Here is a 24,450-nt window from a genome sequence, read left to right on the forward strand (position 1 = left end):
TTGTTTTTTTTTTTTTTTACTTAACTTAAATCGGTTTTTTACTCTTCATCTTCTACTTCTTCTCTTACTCTTCCTCTTCCTCTGCTTCTGCTGCTGCTTCTGCTTCAGGCTGAGCTTCTTGAAGCTTTTTTTTTGTTTTTTGGGCCGTAAACATACAACTTCTTTCATTTCTGTCGTCTGAAGAGGCGCGAGCGAGGGGAAGTACACAAACACACATCAAACGAAGCGATGGCTGCGAAAAGCATTTAAATGTTTGCCTATTAACTCAAACCTAAAATTTCTCAATATTTTCATTTGTCTTTCGGTTCAGTTTTTTTTTTCAAATTTTTTTTTTCTTCTTCTTTTTTTTTTGGCGGCGGCTTACTTAACAAATTAGTCAACAAAGTTGTGCATAGAACAACGCCCGCTCCATAGACTTAGAGTTCCCAAATATATAACTAAAAAAAAATGTATTCTATGTGAATTCCATTAAGTATATCTGTGTGTGCATGTGTGTGCGTGTGTGTGTGTGTGTGTGTTGGAGGGGCTCGAGATTATTGAGTTAGAGTATTTTCCTAGCTGCCTTACAGCACCTTCTTTTGCTGTGCTGCATTTGTGGCTATGGCGGCATTCAGATTCTTGGCACAGCTTTCATTGTTGTTGTTGTTGTTATTGTTGTTTTTGTCTTTGTTATTGTTGTTTTTGTTAGTGATCTCTTTGGCATCAGCCTCGGCCTTGGCCGCCGCCTGCTTCTTCTTGTAGGACTTCTGATAAAAGTCATTGAACAGGAAGTAGAAGAAGACAGCATTGGGCAGGGTGAAGCAGACGGACCATCTCGGATAGCCGCAGTCGGTGTACAGCAGCTGCGTTTGATGAATGAAAGCGCAGCAGAACTGGATCTATAGGATGATAAACATAATCAGATCAGTTACAGTTCATAAATGAATCTCTATATATATGTATATATCGCTTACCATTTGGAGGTTGGTGATGTACTTCTTCCACCAGAGATACTTTTGCATCTGGGGTCCGAAGGCCGAGAGGAAGTAGTAGGAGTACATGATGATGTGCACAAAGGAGTTGATCCAGCCAATGAAGGTGCCATGGCCGCCCGGATAGTATTTGGATGTGCCCCAGCTGATCATGGGCATGACCGTGTGATGGTAGACGTGCAGGAATGTCACCTGTCGATCGTTCTTGCGCAGCACAAAGAAGATCGTGTCCAGCAGCTCGGTGATCTTGGCCAGATAGTAAACGTAGACGACGCGCGCCTCACGGTACGCCTTGGGCGTGCGCGACCAATCGACCGGCTGACAGCGCCAGCTGTAATACTGCCAAATGACCACGCCCTCGTACACCATCCAGACGCTGAGCGCCACCTGGAAGAAGTTGTACACCAGCAGCGTGCGCTCCAGCTTGAAGGGTTTGCGGTCGCGCATAAAGCGCGGACCCCACGACAGCACAAAGTACAAATAGAGGCCCAGAATCGTGAGCAGAGGCAGTGGAGATTTGATCAGAAACCAGTCATTGGTGCGGGGATCTACAATGATAATCAAATTGATGACATGCACACAAACATACACGTAATATATATATATATAGTGAGTGAATGCTGCTCACCTGCCAGCTCGATGAACAGAAAGTTCCAATAGTCCGTTTGTGTTGCGTTGACGGCCGCCATTTTTAAATTCGTTTTATTGACTTCCTCTGCTGGTTGTTGTCTATCTCAGTATTGTTCTTGTTGTTGTTGTTGTTGGTGTCTTTGAAGTTGCTGCTTGTTTGTGTGAAATTTAAAAATCTGCTAAGCGCTCGAAGCGAACGTGTTTTCGTCCAGTGTTCTGCACGGCGCGCATTTCAAATCAAAAGTAAAGAATAATAAAAAATTCAGAAAAAAAAAAACAATTTAGTAAGAGTTTGCCTTTTGTTGCTATCAAGTTCATAAATATTTTAAGTTATGTTAATGGACGGCAACAAATGAAGAAGCAATCGTTGCTGAAACAATAGCACCAGCCAGCGACCAGTTGGTCTAACTAGATATCTGGTGCTGTGCTGCTGTTGTCGAGCCAGCATGACTTGGCCAAAACAAAAAAAAACACAGAAATACAGAAATAACATCATAATAATAATCACTCTCTTCTTCTCTTGTGGCAATGCAAATCGAGATACATTGATAGATAGCCAGCTGGATGCTGTGTGATGTCAACGCGTTGGGCGTGTCTATCAAACAAACGCAATTCTTTTATTTTATTACTATTTATTATTATTATTATTATTATTATTTATTTTTTGGCCACAACAAATTGTCGAAAAAATCAGACTGGGCTGCTGCTGAAAGCTGTCGCCGTTTGCTTTGAACTGTTGTTGCTGTTGTTGTTGTTATGCTGCGTATGTGTGCATGTGTGTGTGTGTGTGTGTGTTGCTATGCAATGCAAAATTATCATGTAACCGGAGTAAGAGTAAATTATATTCATTATTATGAATTAAACAAGCGTAGAAAACAAATTGCTTCACAAGATCAACAAGTAATTGGGTGACGCAGCAACAACAACCATAACAAATATATATATATATGTATATATTTTTGTTTTCATTTTCTGTTGGCCATCTAGAGACCGCGATGCTCACGTGTGCGAAGCAGCAGCGAAACAGCTGTTAAACATAATTATCAACAGCAGCAGCAGCAACAGCAGCAACAACAAATGTTAATAATAACTGTTAACTATGTTAGCTGCATTAAGTGGCTAGTTGAACTCCACAAAGGCCACGAAAGTCGTCGTCAAGCGGCTATAAAGTGGCTTTTTGGCTTTTTGGCGTCTGCGGCGCTTGGCTCAGTTCCGTGGTCAGTTTTTTTTTTTCACACCAATATTCTGAACAGCTCCGTCATAGTAAAGTTCGATCACTATACATATACATACATACATGTGTGTATCTATAAACATTGAAGGGCAATGTTGGCTAACAAGCCATAAGCCATAAGCATCAACTGGTTTGCTTTTGCTTTTGGCTTGGCTCATTTCCTGCACTTGTTTGCTTTTGTTGCTGTTGCTGTTGCTGTTGCTGTTGCTGCTGTTGCTGTTGTTGCTGCAACAATTAACGCAGAACGAACCAGAAAATGAGCCGCGACCTAGCCAACAGATGTTAGGTGCTAAAAGGCAACTAAAGTCAAAACAAAACCAACAACAAAAACTAAAATTAACCAAAAAAAACCTATGCCCGCCTCGCGCATAGAATCGGGTTTTCAAATTATCAATTTTGAAAACTGCCAAAAGTCAAATAAACAAATTGACGCGCAAATGAACCATCAAATTTGCGCTTGGCTAATGAACATATGATGCCGCAGAGACCTCGGTTTTTTCCTCAACTCGGCTCGCTCGCTTTTCTGGAAGCACTTTGGTCAGCTCGGGGCCGCATTCTAAGCAACTGCTGCTCGAAGACTTCACATAAATCGCATTTCGCTGCGTTGGGCGTTGAAAGATTTTGTGGATTCGCCGCATTTCCACATGGCTAGTCATTTGTCAAAATGGGCTTGGGCTGGGCTTCAGCTTGGGCTTGGGCTTGGTCTTGGGCAGGCAGCAGTTGCTTCGGCTCTTCTTTGGCCCTGAGCTGAGCCTAAGGTGAGCAGCAAATTGTGTCAACAATTGTTAACAAACATTTCGTAAGAACCATGCGTCACATATTTAACTTAATTAGTCGGAGGTTCAACTAAAAGTTGAATGGACCTTGGCGTCAACCTATTGACACGCGTATTCCGTATATTTTGCATATGATTTGCATAATTATTAACTCAAAGTATTGTCTTTAAAGATTTTAAGCTCTTCATATATACATATAGGAATATCTTCATGTATATATACACTACAAATCCTGTTTTGTCTTTATTTTTTGTAAGTTCTACACATGTGCCACGTTTCTGAATAGAAATTTGAATATGTCTCAATGTTGATTGATTAACAAATACTGTTCATTAGACCATATTAGAATTCACACTTCATAAACCAAATGTGACTTGGCACGCATTCAAAAATGATTTCAAACCGTGGGCATTTGATGCTGAAGCTACTTCTTTAAATACTGGCCAACAAAACTTTGGTCAAACAACTTTCTAGCTGCCCAGGAAATTCCTGCTGAGAATTTCATAGGCCACGCGACGGCTACTTGATAATTTCTACTGTTTCGCCTGAATGCTATTTGATCTCAAATCTCTGATAAGCAAATCTTAAACAATCTGAATTCTATAAATCTTAAGCTCTGCAAGATCTCAAGCTCTGAAGCTCTGGCACTTTTGCTCTTGTGCCACACGACGGCTACTTGATATAAGCTCCTTTACGCTCCATCTCTAACTCTATTTAAGTACCACTGTCAATATCAGCTCCCGTTCACGTTATTTACTTAACAAGTATACGCAGTGTATACGCAGGTCGCCTACAACAAACTCGAAAGTCAATCCCTGACAGATCAGAAGCAGATCACAAGCTCAACACGGGTATTACACGGCCGTTAGATGCTTAACAACACGAACTCTGAAAGATCTTAACGCTTCTATCGTACCACACTGCGGCTACTTGATAAATAAGTTCTCCATCTCTTCTTATCTACGATAAAAACTAAATTAATTATTGAAATCAATCATTTCCTTACATTTGAAAAATTCTCTGCAGGATGGAATTCTAATAAATTTGTTAGCTCTTCTTCTCTATTTATTAATCCTGAACAGGATAAGATCTCCAGTTGCATCTATTATATATCCTCTCCATATATATTATAATATATATCCTCTCCAAGAGGACCTCTAATCGATCACCACATTACACTGCGGCTCCTTGTTAACTGCATCCTGTGCCACACATCACATTATTCTTACAGCCTTTTGTTTTTTTCTCTTTTTTGAGAAAATCCACTTTAGATTTGCATATATAGCAATTGTCTATAAATGTATGTATGTATGTATGTTTAAGCACTGACAAATCCGAGCACAAGCACCTGTTGCAATCGTCTCGGTTGACAGTTGCCTTCTCCAAGACCCGTACACTTAATTTACAGCAACAACAACAACAACAGTGACTGCTCTTAATGCTAACACCATGACAACTGTGATTTTGTTTCTCTTATTTTTTTATCGTTTTTCTTGCTTTGTGTTTTTGCTGTTTTGTTTATAATTATTGGTAATGTTGGTATGTATATGTATATATATATTAAGGGAGAGAGACCTCTGCTGGCATCCGCTACCCACGAGACTTGTACGCGTACTGAACTGCTACGCCGATTTGTGCGCTGCTATGTATAAAAATTTCGTCTATACCTTAAAGATTTTGTTGTTGTTTTTATTTTCAAAGTTTAGCCGCTAGTTGTTTCTACTGGGCTAGCTGCTGCCAGTTGATGTTGCTGTTGCTGTTGCTGTTGCTGTTGCTGTTGCTGTAGCTGTTGCTGTTGCCGCTGGCAGTTGCTGTCGCTGCTGTTGCTGCTTCTGTTTGTTGTTGTTGTTGTTGTTGTTGGAGCTGCTGCTTAAATGTTCTTTTGTGTCGCTTCATTTGCTTGGAAGCTGCGTTTCATTGCGTCGACTGGTCTCGTTTGACTTTTCTATTGATCACACCATCTATTGATCATCATCATCATCATCGTCATCGCCATCATAATGACAAACAGCCTTTTGGCAAACAGCAACAGCTCGACGGCTTTATTGCTGTATGTCTTCACTGTCAGGTTTGCCGGTTATTGTATTTCAACTAGTTGTTGGCTGAATTTTAATTGATTTTGGCGCTTACGTTTGCAGCATTTGTATTATAATTAATGTTTACCATAATTGTTGCTATTGGCCAGTTGTACAATATGGTATTGGCCCGAAAGAGAGCAAGCAGCAAGAACTCGGAAACATATTGCGGTACATAATTAGAAATACATAAGCATGCATATATAAAAATGTAAAAAGAAAGAGGAGGAGAGAGATAGAGAGAGATAGAGAGAGAGAGAGAGAGTGAGGGTATAAGAGAGCGAAGGGGATTCCCATATTAAAGTTTAGCTTAAATAAGCTTGTGTCTCCTATTTCACTTTCTTTTGAAAAAAAAAACTAACAACCTAAACTAGTTGTAAATTTAATGGTTTTTCTCAAACTCCTCCAATTTGGGTGAGGAAATAGAGCACACAAAAAAAGAATAAAATCTAAAAGAAAAATCTGTTATCTTGATGCGCTCAAGGCTAGCCATTGAGTTCCGTTGATTGAGGTTCCATTCAAGGAGACACTTGACCGGGTAAAATTCAAATAAAATATAAAAAACGAAACCAGTCGCATTATTATTATTATATCATTTTGATAATTTACATATGAATTCTTAGCGCCCAGAGGGCAATTCTTGAGCCGATCGCAATGTTATTTCCGGGTCGAATTTGAGGCTGCTAGCATCGTTTCACATCTCGTTGTTGTTATCTAGCTGAGGCTGGGGTCACTCAAAGTTGAAAACTGTGCTTAACTGTGTCACCGGCATATTGAACTTGACCCTGCCTGACCAACGCCAAAGGTGAGGTGATTTTTGCATTTTTTTATTTTTGCTTCGTCCACTTTGACTTGAACTGTTCAATGGTGGCCAAGATCGTCTGATTGGTGATAAGCCTGCTGGGCATGATAACAGCTGATGCGCTCGCCTATCAATCATTTATCCGCAGTCAAACAGAAGACACTTTGCAGCGTTGTCTTCCGGTCGTCAGAGCATTTCATTTGACTTGATTTGTCGCTGGCTTTTGTTTGTCGGCTAGCTCACATAACACATTTAATGGTATGCAAAGGTTTGTCGATTTGATGTTACCACCGGATCGACGAGGCGAACGCTGTGAGGGCCCCGCGAGACACGAGTCGCGCTGGCGGGTTATGCAAATTTTCTTCCGCAACCATTTACATACGAAAAAGAAACCGTTAACAATTATTATTGGTTATTAATTAATAATTGCGATTCTTATAGCAAAAAGAAAACAAAAAGTAATTAAAAACCAAAAAAAAAACCAAAGCACAGTCGCAATTAAATGTACATATTTTTGTGCCTCTTTGTTTGTCGATGATAGCTTTAATTTTGTTTTTGTTCAGTTCCAAATTTGACAGTGCCAAGTTCCTAGTAATTAAAAAGTATTTATATATATATACATTCATATCGAATTTTTAGACGTATCATTATTCATTAGCTATGGGCTTTCATTCTAGATATATGTGTATCTCATACCTTTACAGTCTACTTAACTTAACTGTCAGTACTTAAGCACTTCATGATTTAAGTGTTACATTAATTAATTAGTTAATTACAATAATTAAACATTTTTTATGGCATGCTTTGCATGGCAGGCCGTTGAGCATTTTAATTCGTAATAAAAAGCTTATTGTTTCGTTTGATTGCGGCTTTAAACATTTTCTTTGACTGCACAGCATTGTTAGCGCCATCTACAGTTCATTGTTTTATAGCGTGGCTTGAAAGCTCTCCAAATGTGACCAACTAATGTTAAGCTCGGCTTTGTGCTCGGTTTCGTTGCTTATGCTAACGCTTTGAAGCTCGCTAGCCAAAATAATATTATTTTTTTAACTATTCGAAGTAGGAATGCAGCATAATTTGTAAGCTTGTTTTATTCTACTCAAAGTTGTCTTCGGTGAATGGCCTTAGGTGAAGTGAGATTTCAAGGGATGACAGTGCTAAATTGCGCTGAGCTAGCTCATTGATGCTGTAGGGCAAAGTGTATGAACGAATTGTTAAACAATTGTACTATGTGCTGTGAGGGATAAACAAAACGACATCTACATTTTCCAATGGGTTATTCAATATTTAATATGTAGTGTGGTAGGTGAGGGCCAAAAGCTCAGCTTGGCTATTCTCTGATGGCTCTGACATTGAGTTCTAGTTAGCAGATCGATACATGAACCCAGAGGCTATAATCAACATAGTAGCAGTAATCACTATGGTAGAAATAATAAAAAAAAAACTTTATTATTTTTTTATGGCTCACCTAGTCTAGTAATTGTGCCACCTGAGGTTTGAATCAACTTGTTTATTGGTATAAAAGTGAATTAATTAAAATTGCTATAATTTGTAGCCCTTTAATACCCTGTAACACCTCTGGTGGAGTCAACGAAAATTCCCCTAAATAACAACTATAAAGCTATAAAGTCGGAATATATAAAAAAAGAAAGGGATTCCCTAAGCTCTTAAGAAGTTATGAGAGTTTAAGTGATTTTGCTTCGCAAAAAATTCTCTTGAAAGGGAAAGGTTCTAGTCTTATATAGTCCAAATGAGCAGAATTAAGATAAAGATTAGCATGATTTTAATTCTAGTTAAATTATTTACGTGACCTTGAACGCCCTTTTGTAGAGCCATTCAACTCCAGACAGAGTAAAAATACCCGTTTATATGTGCCCTACAATAAATTCATTTGCACATCTATTTGAATATGTAAACGTGCGTACATATATCCTAAGGCCAGTGTGCTACGTCGCGACGTTCCTACATTCTTATCATTAGCCCAGTTTAGTACCAAGAACCAATGTGGCGCAAATCAAACTTGTTTCAGAGCACGGAAATGCCCAATGAACGTATCTAACAAATTATAACGCCGTTTAATAAGCTAGCCTCAGCACATTTGCGGCTAATCAAAATCAGCCAAAATACCGTTGAGGCTCTGTGCGTGCCCTTGCCTAAACTGGTTTTACGCATTGAAAAAAGATTAGCTAAGAAAATAAAAATAAAAGTGGAATCCACTTCCGTTTCCTGATCGCGAGCAACTGCTTAAACGCCGATAAACCTACTTACAGTTAGGCAATTTTACTTATATGTATAGCAAACGTTTCGTTTCGTTTTCTCACTTAATTAATTGACGCTTAAATGTTTTCTTAATTCTAGTTGAATAACAGTTTGCTTGCTTTTTATTTTCATTGCTTTGCAAGAACTCAACTATGTCAAGTTCAAGCCAAAATCGACGATATATTCTTCGTCGCGCTTACGTTTAATTATTACTCGGAGCATATTCAGATGGCTAACCAAAAATCTGTTCAAGTTCAGACGCCGAGTCGGGGGCAACTCAAATGAAATAAACCGAACAAAAAAGATAATTATAAAATAAAATAAATTACCAAGAACATTTCCAGTTTGTGGCCCAACTATGATTTAAACATCGTTTACGATTCTGTCTTCATTTCGAATCCAAAGTCGAGGAGATTTTTTTACACACATCGTATGCATGGTATTTTGGGTTTCTCTCTCTCTCTCTCTCTCTCTCTCTCTCTCTCTCTCTCTATCTATCTGTCTTCTGTCATATATAACTTGTCCGGTTGTTGCTCCGCCGTGACGCCACGCCGCTGTACTTTGGCTGGCCTCTAAGCGAGCGGACTGAGGGGAGCCATACGTGGGGTACGTGCACAAAACTTACGTTGATTCAGACTGTGTGGCATTTGTAAGCGAACGCATATTTGGCCAACTGATTAGCGGACGGTGCCCAGCACATGGCCAACACAAGACGCTTGGGTACTTGGCCAAATAAGTGAGCGTCCGATGAGTTGGCCATCAATGGACTCGTATGGATTTTGTGTGTGGATTTCATGTGTATTTTCGTGTAGATCTTGTGGATTTGGCCTTTCAAATGATGATGTACAGCTTCTGCTACTGATTCTTTGGCCCATGCCGTTTGCCTGAGGTGTTGCCCAACTAACTGCTCAGCTTGTGCTATCAATTAGTAACAAAATAAATGGACATAGGCCAATAGAGCTAACGATTTTCAGATGCTCTGTAAGCTAAATGTATCCATTGTGAATTCATTTAAGTGACTTTTAACAATTTATTTTTAAGTTTTTTTGTATTTTTCTATATGATTAAAATTTTATTTAAATTGAAAATTGTAATCTTGTATAAAAAATGCTCGTATTATTATAAAAATCAGAATAATAACAATCATAATTAATATAACTCAAGTCCTAGATATATCATAAGTTATCTATCAGCTCTATCGGCTTCTTAACACCCTCTACTTCGAGTACTTCAAGAATACTTTCACTTAGACCTCACACAAAGTCATAAGCTTTCATATAAATACCTTAGCCAGCAAAATAAATTGTTTACTTAGCGCATTGTGTCAAATTGTGGCTATGTTTGCTTCAAGTTGTAAAAAATAAAAAAAAAAAAAAAATTACACCGACTGTTGTATTTTTATGTACATACATATGTACACGAAACTATTTCCCGATCTCAAAATCTTGGTGTACAAATTATTCAATCACTCCTTAATAAGTTAGTAGCAGCAGGAAATACAATTTGTTGTGTCGTAATCAGAGCAGATACTAAAAAATAATTATTACCTATGGGATAAACTAAATACTATGCTATGCATTGGATTGTAGTTAAGGCTATTGCTATTGAACTAATAAAAGTTGAGCTCAATACAAATCGTATTATACAAAAAATATTTAATTTCAAAACAATTTCAAGTTAATTACAAATAATGCTCAAGAAAATAAGGTCAGTCAGCTCTGAGGGAATCAAGAAATATATGTATTTATACTACTGCCTTATCTATTATTAATAACATCTTAAGTAAACAAAAGTAAAGTTCAGAAATAAGTTTCCATTTCTCAGCATTTCAACCTTTTCCATGACGCTGAGCAAGGAATATCAATGACGCAACATTTAACAATATGCAATTACATATATATCTGATGATCCGGTTAATACTAGGTGATTATTAAATTATTCAATCGCACAGTACAGCCTTTCGCTAAAAAATTCCGTTTATCAATGAATTGAACAGTGGAACAACGGGGTTAACGGTTCAGTTTGTTGGCTTTGGCTGAAAACCTGAAGATCACGCCCCCAGCACGTTGTCTTAATTTAATTAGCAATTTATTGACTTCATGTGTGCTTGCTAATTAAAATTATTGCATTTGATACGTTTGCTATTATGCCCTCGAAGTTATTAAGAACTTATGGGGTATATTGGCTCTGTGTAGGCGGAGTTGGGGTTAGTTTGTATAGGTTTGATTTGAGTTGAACTTTTCTGCTGTCTATCAATTTTCTTTTTATCATTTTCAGATTTTAGATCAAGAATGAACAATTTCTGATCTGAACTCACGTTTTCAGATTTTAGATCAAGAATGAACAATTTCTGATCTGAATTCGCGATTTATGACCTAGGTTCTAGGATCTACAAGCAACGATCTACGTTCAAGAATTTACAATCTGCAAGCTGCAAGCGAGGATCTACAGTCTGGGATCTAAGATCTACGAAAAACAATATACGATCAATAATTTAGAATCTACAAACTAGGAACTGAGGGTATAGGATCTAGGATCAAGAATTTGCAATCTACGAAGAGCTCTGGTATCTGGGATCTAAAGTCTAGGACTTAAGTTCTAGGAAAAATAATCTACGATCAAGAACATACAATCCAGGATCTAACATCTAGGAAAAATAATCTACGATCACGAATTTACGACCTACGAACTGCAGTCGACGATCTACAGTCTGGGATCTAAGATCTACGATATCAAAAGTGCCATCTAGGATAGGATTAACGTACCTACGACCTACAACCTACAATACATCAATTGTATATTCAGGATCTTCGAGCTACGATCTACGACACCTTATATCACATGTAGAAAAAGCTTTAAAATCTTTCGTTGAAATGCGTTTCCATATCGAGGGAATTTTTATTGAATCTAGGGTATCTCAGTGTCTAGCACACACATGTAAAGTACTTTTACCAGTTTTATTTTCTTGTTGCTGTTGGGCAACATTGTTTTGTGGTATCTATCAATTAAGCCAGTTATTTGCCGGCTAATGACGCTGCACTTTTGGAGCGCGACTCACGACGCTGCGCAGTCGCGTTTTTTTTCCGTCCGTCCGTCCGTCCGTCCGTCCGTCCGTATGAACGCCGAGATCTCAGAAGATATAAGAGCTAGAGAGCTGAAATTTTTTGTGCATACTCGTGTATACCATACGCAGTACGAGTTTGCTTTATTTTTTCGATAACTCATCCGATAACTTTTTTATCGAGAATAATCGAAAAATTGATTTTGTTTTTTGAGCCTCATTGGAATACTATTAGACATAGAGACTTCAGATTTACTGTGTATATATATATGATGAATACAAACATTTTGTAATCAACAGATTTTATGTAGGGTATGTAGGGTATGCTGAATTTCGATAGATGCGAAATTGAAATGTCTGAAGCCTTTGGCTCACCTTGGCGATAAATCAAAAGCGCGCATCTGCATAGGCGAAAATATGCAGAAGTATATAGAAATACATATATGAATTATTATTGGTGGCGCTTTGTCATGGTCTAACTGGAGCTATGCGACGGCGGTAGCTAGATTGTTTCAGCGCGTTTATTTATCACCGATGTTGGTCAGCTGTTTTGGCGGCTCTATTAACTTCCGTCAGCCGGTAACGCGTCAAGACCTAGACCTAGACATTGAAAATACGCAGAAAAGAAAAACAAAGCAAAGCAAAGCAAAAACTTAACAACAACAAAGCCGGTTACAGATCCGGCTCATGCCAAAAAAATGAAAGAAAGAGAGAGAAGATGAGTCTAAAGCCTTAGACTAAATCGTGCTCATTATGAAAACCGTTAGCAACAGCGACCAGTGCAATGCCATCCTGCTGCCATTGAGTCACAGACGCGGCGACGCGTCGCTGGCCAACATGGCCAAAATAATCAAGTGGCAAAGGTCAAGCGCACTTTAAAGAACAATTTCGGTCGTGTTAATTTGTCGCATTTTGATTCTTTGTAATTGTGTTTAGCTCCGCTCTCCACTTGTTAGCCAGTCGTCAATTGTTGTTGCACGCGCACACCTCAATGGCACAATTAAGATTCATTTTCATTTTCATTTTCATTATTGTCCATTTACATTGAGACATGCACATAAATATATATATAACACACATGTGACAAACCCGATCTCGACCTCGTCAATTTTAATGCTGCACGTCCGCCCTGGGCAAAGCCACGGCACGGCTACAACACTGTATACCTATGTGAAGGGTTTTGCGTTCTTGTAAACACGTAGCCTTTTGGCCGAGACTCAGCTATCTTGATCTGAAACCTTTACAGCTCGTCACACGCTTAGAGATCAATAGTAATTTGCGGCGGAATGTCACACACACACACACACTCACTCACACACGCGTGCGTCAGAAATATATAAAACTGGCTTGAAAAGATCGAAATATCGAAAATCTAGAAGATATGAATGGACAGACGAAATTTATAATTAGACTTGATCTAACAAAAGCGACAGCTGGGGAATGGCTTATATTATGCGAATTTCTTGTTTTCAGTTCGCTCTCTTCTTCTTCGTCTTCTTCTTCTTCTATCGCCTCATACAGTTTTGCTTTTAGGTTTTTTTAATTTGTATATAAATTAGTAAACACAATCAGCTGTAATATTGGGAAATCAACTGAAATCATTTCATTTGCAAGCTCTGAGCCTCTTTGATGACAAAGCAAATTACTTTAGTTCCTTAGTAATTTATTGGTGTTTTCCATGATCTGAGCCCGTTTTCACTAGGACTTTTAATCTTTAAACATTAAAGTTCTAAGCTGCAAATGAGTGAAGTTTAAGTATAAAACCTCAACTAATTTATATTCTAAATACAATATTGGTGTAATCATATAAACAACACTGGCCAACAAATTTGATGGGTTTTTTCAGTAATCAATAATCAGATAATTTAATTTCCAAAGTTAGGTCATTGACATGCTAAGTCTGAAAAGGAATTTACTAGCCTTCCAGCATTACTTTTCTCGATTTCATTTAGCATAGACTCCTCTCTTAGCAACAGTTTAGCTTAGTTATATCGATGATGACTCAAGAGTTTTGCATAATATAATGAAGAGCTTGAAATTTGAAGGAGAAACGTTTTACTGTCAGCTACCGCAGATGGATAGATAGATCAGATGTCAAACTGATCTTATAGGATCTCTTATGTAGGTTGAAATATCCTTTTTGGCTGTATTTATGTATACGACTGGAAGACGGAAAACTGTGCAAAGGCTTTCATTTTCCTTTTTCTTGATTATTCAATTCTGGTTATCTGTGTTAGCAACTAGTTTAGTTGGTCTATCATTAGAGACAGTTATTAATAGGACCACCTATAAATGAAACCAACTACGCAACTATTAGAGATATATATACATATAATGATGCATATATACATATATATATATATATATATATTGTATATATACACTTATGTCACGCAGATCGTATATATATAAATCGCCAAATATAGAATGGCATAGTTATAAATATGCATTTAACCTGTTTCTGAATGTCAATAATTAATTAGTATTTAATAATATAGTTAGTGCGAAACTTAACTTAGGCAAAGTAACTAGTTGTACGTGTAGCGCAATTAAATAAAACAAAGTTGACCCAATTTTCAATTTAGACTTAAGAACAATACAATTTGTTTTAATGTTTAAAATCAAAAAAATATTTTAAATAAAATAAAATGTATAAAAATAATATATATCATATTATATTATATATTATATTACAATTTGTTTTATTGTTGAAAATCAAATAAATATTTTAAATAAAAATAAAATGTATAAAAAATTATTTTTATATTAATAATAATTATGATTTAATTTTAAACAAGTTTTCTATATATTTACTCATATTTTGTGACTATTTTTTAAAGTTTTAATATTTGGCTTTAAATAAAAATAAAATATATATAAAAAAAAAATTTTTAAATTAATAATAATTATTATTTATTCTTAAGCAAGTTTTATATACTTTTTTTATATTTTGTGACTATTTTTTAAATTTCTTATTTTTGGCTTTAAATAAAAATAAAATATATAAAAACTTTTTATTAAATTAATGATTTATTTTTAAACAAATTTATTTATATTTATTTATATTTTGTGACTTTTTTTTTTTTAAATTAAGCTTCACCTGAACAAAAATTAAAATTATAAATAATTATAAATATGCAAAAATCGAAACTCCTAAAATTATAGTTTTACTTTCAATGTAAGCCGACCGAAGAAAATTGAAAATGTAGTACACAAAAAAATTATTGCTTTAATTATAATTTAAGCTAAACATAAAAATGTTAAATTTAGGAAAAAAAGAAACAACTTTCAAAATTATTAATAAAATGCATAAATTTGTTAACAAAATTTTATAATGTTTCATTATTATCGTATGTCTCATATTATGTTAAACAAAATTCTTTTTTATTGCTCGCTAATGCGAAAAATATACAAATTTGATTTGAAGAAGTTTAGGTTTTTATTATTTTGTTGTATTATTATCTATTTTGTATTGAAGTGAAGGTCGCAGACTTTGTACCTTTCAGCGAAACTAGTTTATGAAGACCCACCCCTTGTCGCACAGTGCATTGACCCATAAAAAAAAAACTGCAATCCGGACTGGGCTAGTGATATAAGCCAAGCTTGTAATTTGAGAACAGCAACAACAACAACAACAACAAGTGCAAAGCTGAATGCTTTTCGGAACTTGCTAAATCAGCTCACACCAAAGCGTGCGCTCAGTGGGCCAATCGAAGTCGCACACAGACACACAAACACACACACATACGTAATAAGAAGCGCGCTTGGAGGCAAGCAGAAACACTTACACACACACACACACACACATAAACACAGCTACATACACACATACACACAGTTGGCAAATTCAACGAAACTTCCGCCGTTCTGTGCGGCTGTTGAAAACGTTCGTTAAGTTTTTTTAAGCTTAGGCCAAGCCAAGCCAGCCAATCTAAGTGTGCTCGTGAGTGTCTGCCTATGTGTGTGTGTGTGTGTGTGTGTGCTTGTGTGTAGACTAGGGTACATACCCGTGCTACTTGCACAGCCGCTGCTCGCGTTGGCGTCGCTGCCGACGCTGCTGCTAAAAAAACTTACTTTATCTTGTGATTGCTGAGAAGTTTTAGATTCAGTTGAGCATAAACATTTCTACGGTGCGGTTCAAAATTGGTGGCTAAGAGCATCAAATGCGTTGCAGTGCGTGCTAAAAAGATCAAAACGAGAACTTCAATCAATTATATATAATATATATATATATCTATATATATATATATATAAAGTGCTGTGCATTTGAGCCCCGTTGGCCAAAAGTTGAACGCAAATCGAGCCAAGTGACAGCATGAGGTTAGCTGCCAACAGCTAACAGTAACTGAGAGGCCTAGCTACATCTATATAGAATAAAGATAACTCTACACATATATAGATATTTCTATATATATATATACATATATAAGTTACACACCTAGTATCACTGATCTTGGCTGATAGTCTACACGGCTCCAAAGATGGCAATGCAATATCACAACTACAACAGCAGCACGCGCTACGAGATGGTCGTCGAGATCGCCAATATAGCACTGGATGAGTTTAAGACCCATCATCTCAGTCGCAACTATACGGGCCTGGTGCAGCGCTACTACCAGCTGGTCGAGGAGGATTACGGCGGTAGGTGTACGAAAGCAAAACGTCAAATGCAATTTGGCCGTTGGCCATATCGAATGTGGGCCAACAACAACAACAACAAACGGGGGGAAAATATGTAAATTCGAGCAGCCCTGCGGCAGCTGATTTAGCTGATGTCATTGTGGTGCGGCTGTCAATCGATCGACAGAGCCTGTCCGGGAAGTTGAAAACTCAAATTCCAAAACCATCTCAAGTGCTGCTGCCAGATTACGCACAAAACTATGAAAAGCATAAAAGCCCAACGATGATTTGCCATTTTTGAGCAACACAAAAAAAAAAATAATAAAAAAAATTGGCAAAAGCAAAAACAAAAATGCAACAACAACAACAACGTGAAACAAATACAAAAAAAAGCTAAAAATACCAAATTTACTTCTAGGACAATTAAAAGAGGTTTCTTTTGTGTATTTAATGGCGACCTTGGCAATGCCAATTGTTTATGTATATATACATACATATATATGTATATATATCCATCAAATATGTATACGTCAATTTTTTGGTGTTTTTTTGACAATTATTAACGTAATTAAAATGTATTTACATAGTTGATCTTAAACATTTTGTTTTTTACGAGGCGACCGTCGACGTCGACGTCGACGTCGTCGTTGTCTTTGTCGTCGTCTCGTTGTTGCTTGTTGTGTGTGCAGCTGAGCATGGTACAGCACATACAATACGTATACATACGCATCTACAACAACAACAACAATGATAATAACAATAACATTGGCGAAGATGATGCATGTGCCATATGTACTTACAATACGATTTACGTATGTACATATATATGCTCATTTACTTACCTTCCTATACTTCATTTTTGTTTAATGTACGTATATATAGTTTTTTTTTTTTCTTAGTTTTGTTCGTCTTTCGTTTTCGTTTTCGTTTTCAAAACGTGTTCGCATTTGCCCCGCATATTGACATTCTTGACTGCCGCGAGCGGGTGAAAAGGTCAATGGAAGGTAGCAGCAATTAAAAGCAATGCAAATAGAGTATACAGACGCTAGCTGAGCCATGCGCACATGTATACAAATTATATAATATATATGCATATATATGGAAGCAATGAATGCGAATGCCAAAGATGTGCAAAAAAAAAGAGCAGCGAAATTAATTGAGGAAAACAAAAGACTTAGAACACAAACTTGCTGGGACAATGCAAAACAAAATGTTTGTGAGTTGAGCTAATTAGTGATGGTAAAAATGTGAAATAAACTAAATAGAAGTGAGAAGAGTTAAATAAAGAAGAAGAGCAACAATATATATAATAATAAAATATATAGACATATTTGTAAATGAATAGAGTTACAAATTCAGTTAAAGACAAAGACATTGATATGGGAAAAAATGTAAATTTATCGATATGTGTGAATGCGGATACTTTGAGATAGACAAATATGTAAATGGTGCTATAAAGATGTAGTGATCAATGAATTAAAGATGCGATATAGAGAAATATTTCAAAATAAATATACACCATATAAAGATAACCAATAATGAATATTGATTATCTCTGTTATACATAGTACACATCTAAGTATACTCGATATATATCGAAACAGATAATTTGAAATGTGCAACAAATGTCTTCGAAATTATTCCAATATTATATAATTATTATTATATATTATACAATCTATCTATATACAAACACGTTCGACTCCAACTCGACTGGAAAGCAGAAGTTTCAAAAGCCAGCACTAATTTATTTAAAAATCGCCAATAATTTGTATTCAAAATGGACTTTAAAGATCTTTCACAGCAAGCAGATAACAGAGCGCATAACTCTTCGCGCTTTCGAGACTCCAAAGCATATGTAAATGGCAGCTGACAAAGAAATAAATGTTTGATTTAGCTGCCTTTGAACTATACATTTAGTGAGCAAAAAAAAACACTGAGAGAATGTCAATGCAAAAAACTGAAATCGCTTGGAATTTAAGGAATTTAAATCAATTTAATGAATAGGAAAAGTTTTACAATGGAAAATTTGCCGCCAAGTAAAAAAAAAAAAAAAAACAAAAACAAATTCCTGTGCTCCTGCATATGTATATATACATAGTGGAATAATTAACTGTTGTATCAACAACACATTCGTAAATGGGCTTCACTTGCAATGCATTATTAATTAAATGCGTTCTATGACGACATTGTCGGACTCTGTCTGCTGTCTGTAGCTAAATCAGTTAGAGTAAGTCCCGTATAGTTCCATTTGAGTTTGACTAGAAAATCCGGTTTAGATTAATGCGCTTGTTGATATTATTATTGTTGTTGTTGTTGTTGTTGTTGTTGCATTTGTATTATGTCTCAGGCCCTAAGTATACCTATTGAGTAAACAAGATAATTGTCCACTTGAACCGAGCATTACACCTCAATAGAAGCGCACACACACACACACACAACGAGCCGGCAAATTGTGTTTAGGTTTTATTTTAGCTGGCCACGATTTCATTCATTCGTGCAAATTGGCTGCGGGAGCTTCTAAATTGAATTCGTATAACTAATTAAATGCCATTGACTCGACAAAACAATTGGCAATGCATAAGTAAACAAATGAATGGCAATTGAAATTGACAATAAATAATCATACGAATTATAATACATACATATACATATATATTTGTATATCATTGCAATGCATTCTCATCATTTCTTCTCTCTTTCGCGCAGATCCTCGTGCAGAACGCTTCCCGCTCATGGAGCATCCCCTGTTCACATTCGGTCTGGTTGCCATTTATCTGTCCTGGGTGCTGGTGCTGGGGCCGCTGTTCATGCGAGACCGCAAACCCTTCCAGCTGCGCCGCACCCTCGTCGTATACAATGCCTTCCAGGTGCTGCTCAGCGGCTATATGTTCTATGAGGTGAGCTCTCGTCTTTCGGCGCCCACACACGGAAGCAGCGCCAATTCATAAATATTTCATTATCATTATCATTATTAACCTTTTTATTGCTCTTCATTTTGCAGCACCTGATGGCTGGCTGGCTGAACTATTATAATTTAAAGTGCCAACCGGTTGACTATTCAGATGGACCCATGTCCAAGCGGGTAAGCGATACGAGACGACGCTTAATTTGCAAATTTTCGACTCGTTAATAAAAGGAGTTCGTGTTAGCTTTAAAAGATCTTTAAACGAAACTTGTTTTAAATTATCAGATTTAGCGATTTTTTATGGGACTAGTTTCGCGAGACCATACACATACATATGCATAAAATAGATCTAGTTAGAATATAAAAAAAAATATATATATTTTCATATATTATTATATACACGCAAATCTTGTGCTGATCAAAAGCTCTGCATCAAAATTCAATTTCTATCAGGAAGCGGCGATTGGGCGAGTATTGCGCAGTCGCAACAGCTCTCTTAGACTATGAATATGCATATATATGATTTCAATTTCATTTAGCTTCACTTGTTTTGTTGCTGTTGTTGTTGTTGCTGCTGCTGTCTGCGCAACAAGTTCGTTGGCTCTGGATGAGTCACGGCCCCCCTCCCCAGTCGCGTTTCAAGTTCAGACTGGAGACTGTTTTTGACCAGTCATGTGGTTAGGCTTTTGTTATTTCGTTGCTGGCAAGATTAGCGTAATTATGACGTTGCCAAAAGCGTTGCCTCAAGTCCAATTGAATTGAAGGCGTCTCGGTTCTGGACTAATCAACAAATGGACATTTAGTTACGCCTGTCGAAACTCTCAAGCCATTCAAAAGGCATTTAAATAAATAATTAGCTAATAAGCAATTTCAACTTAAATGCATAATTTGCTAACGATTTCTGTAAGCCATAAAACCGAAATAGCCACGTTAAATCTTGCCTAAAAAAGTGCAACAAACCCGAAGCTTAACTAAAACAAACATAAACTGACAAAGCCAAGGCTTTGTTTGTGTTTCTTATGCTTGAGCTGACGAATTAACAACGTTCGTCTAAATAGATAAGCCCACTTTTTGCTTTTGTTCGAGCCGCAAATCAATGCGGCCCATAAAATTTGGACCAAGTCATAAACTCGGCTCAGCCCAAATAGCTAATTCTTCACACGCTGATAGATTTGACATCCGCTTGGAAAGAAACGAGCGAATTGCGATATATTTTACATTTATGTGGCGTTTGGGCTTTGGGCTTGTTTACATTGCGCATACGCCGCGTGAGCCGCACGACAAAATTCTTGACCTGTAAATGGAAGATAAACGAGTCAACATAACCTTGCCATTAGCTACGAATCAACTCACTCACCCTGTTCCCCCCTCTCTCCCTCTCTCTCTCTGTCTTGCTCTCTGCAGATGCTCAATCTGTGCTACATCTACTATCTGTCCAAGCTGACCGAGTTCGCCGACACCGTGTTCTTTGTGCTGCGCAAGAAATCATCGCAAATCACCTGGCTGCACGTCTATCATCATTCGGTCACACCACTGGAGACCTGGGTGCTGGTCAAGTTCCTGGCAGGTGAGTAAAGACCAACACCAAACAGTAGCAACAGCCAAGACTGAATCCATTTACTCCACCACCAACTAAAGGCGGCAATGCGACATTCCCCAATCTGTTGAACAACTTTGTGCATGTGTGCATGTACTTCTACTACATGATGTCCGCCATGGGACCGGAGTACGCCAAATTCCTCTGGTGGAAGAAATATATGACTGAGCTGCAAATCGTAAGTAACGCCGCGTCATTATCAAAGATCTGTTCCAGCACAGTTTCCACACATTTAATATATGGATATATAGATAGTAGTCGTAGAGGTATAGCTAATATATCTGTGTAACTATATAGAAACTTGTTTAGAAGTTTTGTTTTAGCCGCATGGCAAACCTGTTAGACCTGACCGCCAGCAAATGCGATTGCCAAAATATCAAAAGCAACAACAACAAAAAAAACAACAAAAACGGCATTACTTAATGCTTCTAACTGTGTCTTGCAACTGGCCAGGCCAAGTGACACTCAGCTGCAAGTGGAAGTGGTTTGTGCTTAACACAGTCACACACACACACACACAGACATGGTCCAACTGGCTGACAGACATGCAGACTGCCTCAGCCTCTTAGCCATAGCTTGAGTCAAAGGCCAAGTTAGCAGATTTGCTGTATTTGCTGTCTTATGCTCCATGGGCTCTTCAGTTTGTACAGCTGTGCATGCCCTAGGTTGAGAAATATCTAAATATAAATAGCTATACTGCATTACAGCTGTTTGTGATAGGCCAATTGGATTCTTATTGGAGCACAGTTGGGATTAGATGAATTGGAATTGGCCATAAAAATTAATCTCATTATTTTTATAGAAATTTATGGCATATATAGGAGTGATACATCTTTAACAGTTATATGTTTGATTTAAAAAAAAATATATATGTCATATTATTTCTGGTAAATTCAAATGGAAATACATCCACTGAAAGGACCAATAACTATAAGAATCTTATCCAGATTTATGCTCATCTAAAGCAAGACTAAGTATAACACAAAAGTAAGCACATGTCTAGGTGGGCGTGGCCAAGCATAAGATAACTAGGTATATCTAGAACCCATTCAGTTTAACAACGACTCTAATTCTAGCTCAACTCAGCTCCCTTCAGATATTTCCTACTGCTGCTGCCTGAGCGGGTATGCAGCAGTTATTCGCATTGTTTCGATAAGTTCTAATCGTGTTTGGTTTTTGTGTTGTCGTGTGTCTTGCATAAGTCGTGTCCGTTAAGATCAGCGAGTTCAATGCGCCGTTTGTCACTTTCGTTCTACGAACTGCCTAAGAAACAACGAACACAGTTAATATTCAATATATAATAAAAAATTCCTAAATATCAGAGAAGAAAACAAAAAAAAAGCTATGCTGACCAGTTAAGTGGGTTTCATGTTCAATATTTTATTTTGCCGTTGTTGTTGCTGCTGCTGTTGCTGTTGTTGTTGTTGAGTTGAAGCTTGATTTTACTTTCAGCTTTAGTTTTGGATTTCAATTGGCTTTGCGGGTCTTTCCGTTTTCTCAGTGGCGATGGCATTTGCGCCACTCCACTGATTTTCCACAGGCAGTTCTTATATATACATATATATACATATATATATATATATATATACATATATACACACATGTGCATGTAATTGAAAGACCAATAGACACACACACACACACATATGGCATGGCATTCGACTGCAAATACGTTTTCATGGCAGTATTTCAATGTTTCGAAATTCTTGAAACGCATAAAACTTGGCGAGTTTTAGTTAGTTCTGCTTCTGTAGTTAGTCGTTATTGTTGCTGTAGCTGCTTGTTGTCGCTGGCCTGCTTCTAAGTGCTGTGTCGATGTGTGCGTGTGCGTCGCCTTGAGATTCACTGACTCTCCACAGTTGACTTGTCAAACGTTCGTTCGTTCGCTCGTTCGTTCGCTCATTGTAGATGCGCGCGTGTCACGACACGCACACGACATTCATATCACTCAATAGACACAACTATCGCTCCTGGCCAACTGGCCAGCTGGCCAACGAACTGGCCTAACCCAGGAAGTGAACTGCAGCTAATTGGCATGCCGCAGTTAATTGGCCTTACGCATTGGCCCAAACCCCTTGTAGGTGTCGGCCACAAGGTGTCAATTATGGGCAAATAATGAATTTATTAAACATGTCTTTGGAAATATTATTTTTGTACCTTAATTTGTTTGTGAATAGTTTCACACTTCAGACAGACGCAAAATGTGGATGTGCAAAATATTTCTTGAAAATATTTAATTTAAAAAGATCTAGAAGAATGTATAGAAAATGTTTTTTTTTTTTTAATAAATGTGGAAATGTTGCTCAACAGTAATTTATTGCAAAGTCTTGCAATTGAAAATATTTTTAAATAATTTTGCATGCCTATAATGTTATGAAATAGGTTATTAAAATTTAATTATGCAATTCTTAAAATCATAAAACTTAAAATATTTCTAAAAATTTTTGCATGTTGATAATATTTTTTTTTATGTTTTACTAAACCAAAGAATAGGTTTTTATGCTTACGTCTCTAAATAAAAAATATAAACAAATAATTAATTTCATTTTTACAATTTTTTCTTTATCAAGATTTCTTTACGTACTAGATTAATTTATATAACATATATAAAAATATATTTTTAAATATAGAAATATTAAATATTAGAGAAAGTGGCCTACTAAAATAAAATTTCAAATATTTTTTAATACACATATAAACAATTTAGTATAAAATAAAATTTCAATATTTTTTTATACACATATAAATACTAAATTATTTTACTAAAATAAAATTTCAAATATTTTTTAATACACATATAAATAATTTAGTATTTATATGGGTATTAAAAAATATTTGAAATTTTAATTTTGTAAAATAATTTAGTATTTATATGTTTATAAAAAAATATTGGAATTTTATTTTAGTAGGCCGTTTTTTTTTTAATCTCTAATATTGCTATTTTTAAAAAGTATTTTAAAAAAATTTAAATTTATATATGAGGCATGTTCTACTCTTTATGCATAGAATTAAATTATATGTTATTATATGAATTTTATTTATATCAAATTTTATTCACTTAGCTTTCTTTGTCTTATTCCAAAAATATTTCTACTAAGAGTACTCTCTGAAATATACAAAAAAATTTTAATAAGTATTTATTAATTTTTCTGCTAACAAATATTTAATGTGCTCTTTAAATTAGGTTTAGCTTTTTGCTGAGATTTCATCTTAAATAAGCTTAGCATATTTTAATATTTATCGTACTACTAGATCTCACGTTCCCAGAGCAGCTCAGCTCAATATCTATACGATCTGCATATCGCATGGCTGAAATCTTCTTATTTGTTATCTAGCATCTGCATTTATAGCGCCAGATATATTTGAAATTCTGATAGAACTTGTCGCAGTCGTGACACGCCACCCGCTCAGCTCCAATGCACAGATCCGCCTTAGGCAAGCTGCTACATACGCTCACCTATACATATATATGCATATATATATATATAGTATATGGCATCTACATATGGAGATACGC

General features: G+C 36.5%; 2 protein-coding genes across 3 annotated transcripts in view; one reads left to right on the forward strand and one right to left on the reverse strand.

The window, feature by feature from the left end:
• Window positions 1–16,371, reverse strand: sit (ELOVL fatty acid elongase stuck in traffic). Of its 2 annotated transcripts, XM_089256647.1 has the most exons (5): window positions 16,247–16,371; window positions 15,883–15,988; window positions 1,600–1,817; window positions 954–1,519; window positions 1–878 (listed from the first exon to the last, which is right to left on the reverse strand). In XM_089256647.1, the coding sequence occupies exons 3-5, from the start codon at window positions 1,658–1,660 to the stop codon at window positions 564–566; spliced, it is 942 nt and encodes a 313-aa protein (XP_089112773.1). In that variant the 5' UTR covers window positions 1,661–1,817; window positions 15,883–15,988; window positions 16,247–16,371; the 3' UTR covers window positions 1–563. The 2 variants fall into 2 exon arrangements, with proteins under 2 accessions (XP_089112773.1, XP_030238953.1); XM_030383093.2 differs by lacking the exons at window positions 15,883–15,988; window positions 16,247–16,371 and adding an exon at window positions 5,187–5,309.
• The window catches only part of LOC108657725 (very long chain fatty acid elongase 7), a 14,442-nt gene continuing 6,225 nt past the window's right edge, over window positions 16,234–24,450 (forward strand). Inside the window, exons 1-5 of the mRNA XM_030383092.2 lie at window positions 16,234–16,449; window positions 19,138–19,328; window positions 19,433–19,513; window positions 20,741–20,903; window positions 20,975–21,111. Coding sequence (XP_030238952.1) covers window positions 16,290–16,449; window positions 19,138–19,328; window positions 19,433–19,513; window positions 20,741–20,903; window positions 20,975–21,111 — 732 coding nt within the window. The 5' untranslated portion in view covers window positions 16,234–16,289. The remainder of the gene's footprint in view (window positions 16,450–19,137; window positions 19,329–19,432; window positions 19,514–20,740; window positions 20,904–20,974; window positions 21,112–24,450) is intronic.

This window comes from Drosophila navojoa, chromosome 2 (assembly GCF_054131105.1).
Source record: "Drosophila navojoa isolate 15081-1374.11 chromosome 2, UAZ_NAV_1.0, whole genome shotgun sequence".
In the NCBI taxonomy this organism is placed as follows: domain Eukaryota; kingdom Metazoa; phylum Arthropoda; class Insecta; order Diptera; family Drosophilidae; genus Drosophila; species Drosophila navojoa.

Bases quoted from the DNA above. Each gene is read 5' to 3' on its own strand.
- sit (XM_089256647.1), bottom strand. From the start codon at position 1,660: ATGGCGGCCGTCAACGCAACACAAACGGACTATTGGAACTTTCTGTTC. The intron at 1,520-1,599 runs GTGAGCAGCATT...TTATCATTGTAG, and splicing joins TCTGTTCATCGAGCTGGCAG to ATCCCCGCACCAATGACTGG. The intron at 879-953 runs GTAAGCGATATA...ATCATCCTATAG, and splicing joins ACATCACCAACCTCCAAATG to ATCCAGTTCTGCTGCGCTTT.